The 10,657-nt window shown below is 37.1% G+C and overlaps 1 protein-coding gene across 1 annotated transcript in view; it reads right to left on the bottom strand.

Moving 5' to 3' along the window:
- Positions 1 to 2,272: 2,272 nt before the first annotated feature.
- Positions 2,273 to 10,657, bottom strand: part of LOC117982898 (nephrin-like) — a 234,265-nt gene continuing 225,880 nt past the window's right edge. Inside the window, exons 15-17 of the mRNA XM_034969334.2 lie at positions 4,976 to 5,074; positions 4,170 to 4,342; positions 2,273 to 2,840 (exon numbers count right to left, since the gene is read on the bottom strand). Coding sequence (XP_034825225.1) covers positions 2,721 to 2,840; positions 4,170 to 4,342; positions 4,976 to 5,074 — 392 coding nt within the window. The 3' untranslated portion in view covers positions 2,273 to 2,720. The remainder of the gene's footprint in view (positions 2,841 to 4,169; positions 4,343 to 4,975; positions 5,075 to 10,657) is intronic.

Below are 10,657 nucleotides of genomic sequence, written 5' to 3'. Positions count from 1 at the left end.
GTGTACTTAGTGTGAGATTTTACATCTTACCAACGTGATAAAATTCGAGCGAATATTAATTCAATACTACCAACTTCAGAAGTATATAATTTAATATAATTATTAAACGAAGTAGTGAAGTTCCACTATAGTTTGACCTTTTTTGAAACCTAAACGAAATAAGTAGCTTAGCTTTTATAAGTCTATTGAAAAAAATATTTAGAAAGGGTCTATTGTCTGCTCTTCTATCGCACTGTAAACGTGTCTTTATAAAGTTATTATAATATTTCGTGCTGAACCCGCTATCTGATGTTTTATTCAGAAACGTTCGGAGTCAAAACGGATATAAGTTGTAAAATAAAAATATTGATTCTGCTCATCGCACTACTTTTTGTCGTGTGTTATGGGTGTCATTTAGAGTGGAAAATTTTGCATATATACTTACTAGCTTATTTCCGCGACTTTGTCCGCGTAGACAACAAAAATTTCAAAACCCTATTTTACCCTCCATATAATATTCCATACATCATATATTTGTGTCTGTCTGTCTGTCTATCTGCTAGCTTTTCACGGCCCAAAAATTTTAACCGATTTTGATGTAATTTGGTACAGAGTTAGCTTATATCCCGGGCTTATATACAAAGGCTACTTATTAGCCCGGAAAATTAAAAAGTTCTCACGGGATTTAAAAAACCTAAATCCACGCGGACGAATACGCGGGCATCATCTAGAATAATATAAAATCTATAATTATTGAAACCTATCTAGGTATATAAATAAAGAATTCTATTTATGCAATCTTCTAATTCAGCTGTAAAGTCAATTAAATGGACTGATCCAAAACTAGCGCTACCAATTTTCACAGGGAATACAGAGTAAAGCACTATTTTTAGAACTGTCAATTTAGTCAACTTAGAATTGTTTGTGTACAACTGAATTAGCACCGTTGACCTCTTAAATATTTCCCTCAATATAAACATTTGTTTAGAAATAACCTGTCATACAACCAGTTCTTACTTAACAAAATTTTAGGCTCAAGATCCATTGCGGCGCAGTTAATGCGAAGCGACGTGCTCCTTTGAAATTTTATAAAGTAAACTGAATTCCTTCACTACTAATTAATAGTCAATTTTGTGTGTAGTAAAAACAAAAAAGTCGTAAAATAAAAGCGCGTGGATGCGACTCGATTGGTTTTCATTTTGTAAAATGTGTTCTTCACGAACATCATACTAAAATATCCCACTTCTGAACTGTAACATCGTAGCCAGGTTCCGCGATAAAATGATAGACATACATAGCCTATTATGCATAGCCATGATAGACATATATAGCATATTTATTTCTCTCGAGCACTATTAGTTATTTACCGTGACTTTAGTTCGTTTACTTGTTTAGCAATTATTGATTATTCACTTTATTAGGTAACTCGTAAATTTACGGCCGTGGACTGATGTTAACAATGCGTCAATACTGACAGAGCAAGACTGGGCGTTAATACCGCCAAAAGTTCTTATTTATAGACGTTATGATTTTAGTATCATGACTTGTAACAATATTTATACTGAATTTATTCAAATCAAGACATATATTTTTTTATATTTAAATTTGAGTCAAATGAAGACTTTGTATTTTCTTTATTTTAGTCAAATAGCCTCAAATATTAATTTATGAAATAAAAAGCTAACAATTACATTGTGGCTAATTCTGTTGTACACAATTTCTTAATCAAACTAAATTAATTAGTCTTTTCGACAAGGAGTATTATGCAAAAGAGTCATTTTAGTTTCTTCTTCTTCTTCTTTGAGACTATGCAAGTCCTTGATATCGCTGAATCACTGTCATTTTAGTTTAGTTTACAGATTGTGTACATCAGAAATAGCCACATTTTGAATATAAATCAGTTTAGTTGTTGAACATTTTAGAAAGGACGCGTCACGTCGCTTTGACTCTGCCTCAATGTGCCCTGAGCCATAGACAATTTGTCAGGTTAGGCTATACACATAGTTGGGTTGGCACATTCGATTCGGTAATTTTTACAACAGACCGATATATTTTTATTCGGCTCGCCCGATCGGCATAACCAACCGGGTTTAATCGAGTTCTATGTATTTGATTTCACGTCCAGCTATGGGCTTACACTGGAATTCATAGTCAAGATAGGGGCTTCTTTAAAAGGGCGATTCAAATGGCATGCGTCATATTTAGCCGTTCTGCAATGCATTAAGGTTGTGTATAACACATGCCGTCTGAATCGTCCTCTAAAGAAGCCCCTATCTTGACATGAATTCCGGTGTTAAAATTGAACCGAGTTTACGTGTGGGCATTTTTATTAAACACTAGCTTATGCTCGCGACTTCGTCCGCGTGGACTACATAAATTTCAAACCCCTATTTCACCCTCTTAGGGGTTGAATTTTCAAAAATCCGGTCTTAGCGGATGCTAACGTCATAATAACTATCTGCATGCCAAATTTTAGCCCGATCCGTCCAGTACTTTGGGCTGTGCGTTGAGAGATCAGTCAGTCAATCAGTCAGTCAGACACCTTTTCCTTTTATATATTTAGATTCATTTATTAAGTCTGATTCTACCGCCCGACTGTCTCGAGCCAACTATGTGTATAACACCTCTATTTCCACTTCACTCATTCATTACTATGCTACTAAAGTCTTGTTCACACCACATTTTATCCTTCAATATTAAATACAAATGTGTCCTCAATATAAAACGTCACTATACACTATCTACACACAGCTTTCCCTCGCGTTCGCTAGGAGGGGCGTCCTTGTCGTGACAACTTCTCTCCTTCTAGACAACGTGCCACTTGTGACACTACGCCGGTCCTCCGCTAGTGTACCGATGCTCTGTAACAAAATAAACACATTAGTATAAATGGTGTATGGAAACAGATGTTACTTTGAGGAAATCCATTATATACACGCTGAAATTTTAATGGTTGTTTTCCAGAAGCGAAATTATTTTGTAGTGATATTACAATCGATTTATAAATATATAACAAATTATTAGAGTCAAAAATGTCAAATTTACAATGGAGAAAAACAAAAATCGAATGAGACCTCGAACCAATAGTGATTTCGCGTGCGTGCAGGCTAGTTCATGCCGTATCACTACGCGCGAGAGCTTATTTTGCTCTAAACTTTTTCACTTTTTTTGGCAGCGCGGTTCAAGTGGATGTACCTACCTACTATTCACGTTACGTCTAGGGAGTTACTATTGTTTCTTACACTTTCGAGTTGTCGATTTTTTTTTAATTATTTCAAAACAAAAACATTTTTATTTCTTAAGTTTAACTCAAAATTTCGATAGTAGGTACTACTGAGGGCCAATCGTTCTGCCGCGGGAAGACAACCACTAAAATTTCACCGTGTATAATGAACCAAAAGCTTAATTTGCTATAATCCGTTGAAACAGGTCGAATCTGTATAGTGCAGCATACAGCATGCGACATGCACCGCACGCCTTCCCACTGCTAAACATGCAGGCAAAAGCAGCCACCAGAAGAAATACGCACCACCACCACGCAGCACCACACAAATCCCCAAAACACACTCGACGTACGTTTCGCCCCTAAAACCGGAGGATGTAAGGTCTACAATGAAGATGCTCCAGTGTCGGGGCGAAACGTTGGTTCATTGTACATTAGTATAAGATCAAATCAGGAGAATGACTAATTTTTTACCAATTTGCTGTAGTAGTTGGCCGTATGTAGCCAAATACGATAGAGCCAAAAATCTCAGGGGGCGTTTACCGTTTTGGGTCACCAACCAATCATTTAAAAAAAACATTCGCAATTCAATTAGAAAATGTTATAAAAAAAATTGAAATTCAATTAGAAAACTTAGCTTCGTTTGTGATTGGTTGGTGTATCAAAATGGATAGCGGTTTAAGGTTTTTAAAAATCTCTTTGTTTCCCCAGCTAAAAAGTATTTACCTAGCCCATTTTCCAGGTCTTTTCGTATATTCATGCAAAATATCAATGGACACCATCTAGTACCTACTATGGTCCGCGACAGGTTGAGATGGCAATCGGGCCGGGGGAACGACCCGCAAACACACATTACCCGCGGTGAACGCGGTTTGATTGCTATCCCTCCCCGATTGCTATCTCGACCTGTTGCGTACTATAGATATAGGTATCTCATCAGCTTTTTGTCGCCTATGCTAATTCTAACCTGTGCATCGGACGCTGGAGTGTTGGGCGTGTGAGGGGTGTGGGGGGTGTGGGGGGTGTTGGCGCGCTCGTGTAAGCTGTGCACGCTCCTCGACGACCCCACCGGCGGCGACACCACTACACCGTAGGGAGGCGGCTCTGGTGGCCGCTCAGAGTCTCGCGTGCAGTTGAAATCTTGAAAAGAAACGTTTATTACTTACAGCACAAGATTACAGTTCAAAAACTGAAACCCAATTATAGCGTCCGAACTAAGAATAGGAAAAAAACCGCCATGTTGTGACGTCTTAGCTGGAATTTCTGAATTTTATTAAAAACCTGCCCTATAGTTAAATAAATTCTCGCAAGATAGTTAGAAATAATGGTTCCTCATTTGCAGAAAACAAACAAACACACTCACCATTTCCGAGTGGTGCTACTAGAGGATTGAGTGATTCAGTATTTTTTCGCAATTGCTAAATATATAAAAGCAAAAGGTGACTGATTGACTGATCTATCGACGCACAGCTCAAACTACTGGGCGGATCGGGCTGAAATTTGGCATGCAAACAGTTATTATGACGTAGGCATCCGCTAAGAAAGGATTTTTGAAAATTCAACCCCTAAAAGGGTGAAATGGGGGTTTGAAATTTGTGTAGTCCACGCGGACGTAGTCGGGAGCATAAGCTATAAATAAAAACAAAACACTTAGATCTATTTTTCTCGGGAATTTTATTAAAAACGTGCCCTATTGTTAAATAAATTCTCGTTGGCGCAAGATAGTTAGAAATAATGGTTCCTCATTTGCAGAAAACAAACAAACGCACTCACCTTTCCCGAGTGGCACTACATCTGGGTTCTTGTCGTCCGGCTGGAGGGGGGAGTGGTTATGCAAAGCACCTTTGTACGCCTTCCCCGTCTGCAGTGGCGCTGCAAAATAGGTCTTTGTTTAACGGAATTATATAGGAAAAACGTATTACATTAAGGAGGTCTTTACACGCCTATAGACCTAAGTAAATACCGTTTGTTTTCTATTATGATGAACAAAATTTAAAACTTAACAAAACTTAAGAAAAAGGAAAAATATTTGCAATTATATTAAAAAAGTAACTAGGTACAGTAAGCGGCAGAAAGTAATGTACATCGACATAGCAGATTTGTAGAGCGTTGTCTCTGTCATTGAGACCGACAAAACGTCATACAACGCTCTACAAAACCAAAATGTCATTCTAAAGGCCGATGTACATTACTTTCTGCTACGTACTGTAAATACCCCAGTTATGACAGTCATCGCCAAGTTGTCACGCTAGTCATATAATACCAGTCGATTGCGCTGGATAAGCAGCGTTGAACCACATAACTAATTGAATAATTGGTGACCTACTTTCAATGTATCTTTCCTCCTTGTCTTCTGAAGCCTATGTGGAGCATTTTAAGCTGTTAGTCCGGTCATCACCACTAAAATTTATTTAAGTCTATGATTAAAAAAAAATTATTCTTAGAATGTCGTGGAAATTTCAACTGTTATGTGATTCATAAAACGGGTCGCGACTCTCAGTACCTAATGAAGATCATCATCGTTATCATCAACCGATAGACGTCCACTGCTGAACATACGTCTCTTGTAGGGACTTCCACACACCACGTCCACACGCCACGGTCCTGCGCCACCTGAATTCAGCGGCTCCCTGCGACTCGTCTGAAGTCGTCCTAATGAGGATAAAAGAGTGTAATAACATTTTGCACAGAGATTTTTAGAGTTATTTTTGCTTGCGTTAAGTTAATCAGGAAGTTCAAGTTATATCACAAAGCTCGAGTTCATAATTAAAAAGTTTATTCACATCTCTAACCTTTCACGTAAAGTAACCTTAGTAGCCTTAAAGTGACTCAAATATAGAGTTATGCCTGTCATAAGTTTTGACATTTTCGTGCAGTCGACGGTGCAGTTAAATGTCACTCCATATTTCTTCATTTTAAAGTTGAGCGCACGGAGGAAAGAGCTTATGCCCCTTTTTTTTCTCGTGAGGAAAATCCATTATGGATAGCACCGGCCACGGGGGTGCACAGTGGTCGGACTCCTACCGACTAAAAACCTCTCGAAGTTCCACCCCACCGCCAACGACGGAGCACAAGGGACCAACAACGCCTCGTTACCGCAGCAGACCCACCACTGGGGCACTACGTGCTCCCAAAAACCGTTAGAGGCATGCCGGAACCACAGCACGCCAACCAACCCGAGGACCACACCATGAGCGACGGACCGAAGGGCTTATGCCCCTGTGTTATGCCCCATCTTCACTCGCATGCGAATCGCGGCACAAGAGTTAGGCTGAGATCTATAGAGCGCACTTTGACTTTGCTCAGAAGATTGAGTTAAAACGAAACAGATTTATGTGAGAAATATAGCTCTGTCTCGTTCTAACTGTCTTAAGTCTAAGCTAAGTCAAAGTGCGGTCTATAGTTCTGAGGCTGAGTCAACGACGTGAAATAACCCCCACACTGGAGTTACGCATCGTTCCCGTGAGTTCACGTTGCGATTTGCACGCGAGTGAAGAACTGCTTTATATCTAACGAGAACATCTATATACCTATATAAAATAAAAAATTGACTGACTGACTGATCTATCAACGCACAACTCAAACTACTGGACGGATCGGCTGAAATTTGGCATGCAGATATCTATTATGACGTAGACGTCCGCTGAGAAAGGAACTTTCAAAATCAAACCCCTAAAGGGATTAAATAGGAGTTTGAAATTTGTGTAGTCCACGCGGATGAAGTCGCGGGGATAAACTAGTCTATAAATAATAATAAATATTTTTTATTCAAGTAAACTTTCACAAGTACTTTCGAATCGTCGGAGGCATCTATCACTGGTTCGGATTGCCTTTCCTACCGAGAAGAACCAGCAAGAAACTCGGTGGTTGCTCTTTAATAAGATAGGTACTTATGTGAGGAAAATATTATTTTTGTGTTATAAATAATTCAATACAAGTTCGACACGACCTTCGACATATTTCGGAGTGAAACCCAGACTCCTACTATATTATTTATGTTCCAAATATACTAAGATAATGATAACACGCCAACCACCTTCGGTATCGTTTCGTGTCTAAATAATAAGATCGTCGATTGTCACGCCAAACTATGATTAGGTCTTATGTATTAGACCTGGTACTATCCTGCTACAAACTAAATTATATCGTAAATGATTGCGAAAACCTCAATATTGATAAATGTAAAATGAGAAATCGACTGACACGAAACTATATCTAAGGAGATTGGTAAGTTACCCGTATACCTACAGTTATAGAAACATGAGATTTTTAGGGTTCCGTACCTCGAAAGGAAAAAAAACGGGCTGAATTGAGAACCACCTCCTTTTTGGAAGTCGGTTAAAAAAGGAAACCTTACAGGATCACTTCGTTTTCTGTCAAGAAACTACAGGGTACTTCCCATTAACCCAGAATCATGAAATTTGGCAGGTAGGTAGGTCTTATAGCAGACATAAAGGAAAAATCCGAAAACTGTGAATTTGTTCTTACATGACAAAAAAAACTGTTCATGAAAAAAATAGTATTTTCAACTTTCAAAGTAAGATTACTACCTATACCAAGTGGGGTATCATATGAAAGGGCTTTACCTGTACATTCTAAAACAGATTTTTATTTATTTAATGCATAATAGTTTTTGATTTATCGAGCAAAATGTTGAAAAATACAACTGTTGAACGGAACCGTTGGTGCGCGAGTCTGACTCGCACTTAGCTGGTTTTGATACATTTTATTGCATGTATGTTCTCTCTATAACGTTAACCCCATAACCCTCACCAAGAAAGGGTTTCTTACAGATTCTTTAAAAAACATAAATCCACGCGGAGAACGTTAAAAGAAAAAACTAGGCTTACTAATTATTATTATGAACGTAAAAATTTGGATGTTCGATACAAAACAAAATAATAGAAAGCACCTTTAAATAATTACTATGTACGAAAATTCGTATGTACGATTTTGTTTTTGTCTGTTATAGAACTAAACCGATCTTAAATCAACTTTTGCAGGCAGGTTGAGAAATATGTACCTAAGCAGTGATCTGTTAGTCTGACTTAGTATGTTTCTATTCTGGTATGATTTCAATATTCTTTCACTTTCTTTCTTTCGCTTTAAAGCATTATTCGATATCAGTTATAACTTGAAATTTAATACTGCACTTTTAAAATATTCAAATCCAAAACATGGTTTTCCTTTTTGCGGTCCCGCGGGTGTGGCGAAAACTTATTAAAAGTAGCGGCATCCAAGTGACTTAACATCTGCAATATCAGTTGACATATAAAAGGGCATAAATCACATTTAGAATGCAATGGAACTCATGTCGACTTGAAATCAAGACGCTGTCGTCTATCACTTTCAAGTTTTGTATTCCTAGTAATTCAGATCGATTCGGAATTTTATGAGAATGTGAACTCTCAGTAACATACTCTTAGAAGACATTTAAAGATGAAAGGCAATTAAATAAAAAATTGCTTGCGCTCGCGCAGCTCGAATCAGCTGGTGCATGTGGTCATTTAACTAGGTGTTCAAACTTGCAGTATTTTAAAGAACTTTTTGGTCAAAATTAAACTCGTAGTAAAAATGATTGTGTGCAATCGATTCTGTTACTGATTCTGAACAAACTACTTTCAGGTTTTGCGTATACTATAATTAACGTTGTATTATCTTTAACTTTAGCAAACGAGTACTTTATCATGCACGATACCTGACAAGCTAGGTTCTTGAATATCGAGTTCTTAGTAAAGCGTTTGAAATGGATACCGCGAAGAATCTCCCTTATTTTTCACTGTACTCGAGCAATTCCAATTTACTTTGTGGTCTCAGCGATGCTTTCTAACGAACTTGAAAAATGTTCTCGCCTGTGCAATAGCAATTCTTCTTATTAGTTCTTGGTATCTTCGTGAAGGTTGAATTTTCAAAAATCCTTTCTTATCGGATGCCTAGGTCATAATAACTATCTGCATACCAAATTTCAGCCCGATCCGTCTAGTAGTTTGAGCTGTGCGTTAATAGATCAGTCAGCCAATCAGTCACCTTTTCCTTTTATATAATATTTAGATATAGAAGAAAACATAATCTAAGACTTTATACAATAATAAATAATACTTAAAAACATATTATATTCTAAGTTTTAAGAATTTTGGAAAAGATTTTTTGTAAATTTTTTAATAATAATATCACATCTAACAATCTCCATTTAAAACTATAGGTACATATTATAAAGAGGACTTGTCCTGACTGACTGATCTATCGAATCTATCAACGAACAGCCTAAGCCGCTAGGGTTATAAACTTGTGACAATGGGCTTCTTTTATGACGTAAGCACTCACTAAAAAAGGTTTTACTTATGGGGTGAAAGTTTGTATGAAAGTTCGTCATTTTTTAAGGTTATTTATGAAAATTATTATTTGAGCTTTTGATTAAAAATAAAAATTGTATTTCCAAATTTTCGGAAATTCTATTCTTTCACCGATTTACAAAAAATCCACTTGACCGAAGCCAAGTTGGCTCTGTTAGAACATGCCAACTACTACGTCATTAGAATTAAATAGCATCATTTATTTAAGTTATCCCGTAGTTTTATTTCATCGCCACCTTTGTATTGATATTTGATAACGCCATATTTGTTTATTCGACATTTGCAATCACATTCATTTGTTTTGTATTCGTTATTACTGGAACACGTCTGTAAAATAAATCGAATAAACTACCGAGCTTTATGTTTTGACATAAAAATATTCCCCTATTTTATATTTTACACGTACCTATGACATATATCATTCTAATACAGCTGTGTTTCAGTCAAAAAAAAGAATTATCGTGGACATTTTTCGAGCCTTTTGCGTTTGAACTGAACATAAAAAACCTTCTTTTTTTGGATGTTGGCCAAAAGCTTTCGGTACCCGTAGTATAAGATTTTACGTCTCACCAAACGTTGCTAGAATTCGAGAATCGAAACACAATAACATCAAAGTAAAATGGACCTAAAGAGCCTTGAATTGAAGTCAAAAATTCAATGCCACTGATTTTAATTTTGCAAGGTTTCCGATTGGAGCGCTGGCTGTAGAATGTGTAGACAAACTTGAGCTTTAAAACAAGGTACTTAAGATCCAGTTTACTATACCGCAGAAGTGTTTCGACTCTCGAATTCTAGCAACGTTTGGTGTGACGTAAAATCTTATACTACGGGTACGGATGTCCGCGATCAGCTTAGCGCCCTGGTTTTATTTACGATAGGATTTAGAAGTCATCTTCATTTCTCGGAAAGATTCAAGTTTTAATCCGGATTCACGGCAGTGAATCCTGGGCAACATTGATTAATTCGTCTTTTTTGTGGCTTATTTCTTATCTTCTATTTCACTTTTTTGTGGAGTTTCGCGAATCTTTCTTTTGCAAATGCAATTATTTTGTGTTAAGAGAAAAAAAATAAGAAAAGACAAAAATTCATAGTCTAGTAAAAT

This window comes from Maniola hyperantus, chromosome 6 (assembly GCF_902806685.2).
Source record: "Maniola hyperantus chromosome 6, iAphHyp1.2, whole genome shotgun sequence".
NCBI classification, from domain to species: Eukaryota; Metazoa; Arthropoda; class Insecta; order Lepidoptera; family Nymphalidae; genus Maniola; species Maniola hyperantus.
Note: the sequence above shows the minus strand (reverse complement) of the source record. Positions and strands in the feature narration are given on the sequence as shown.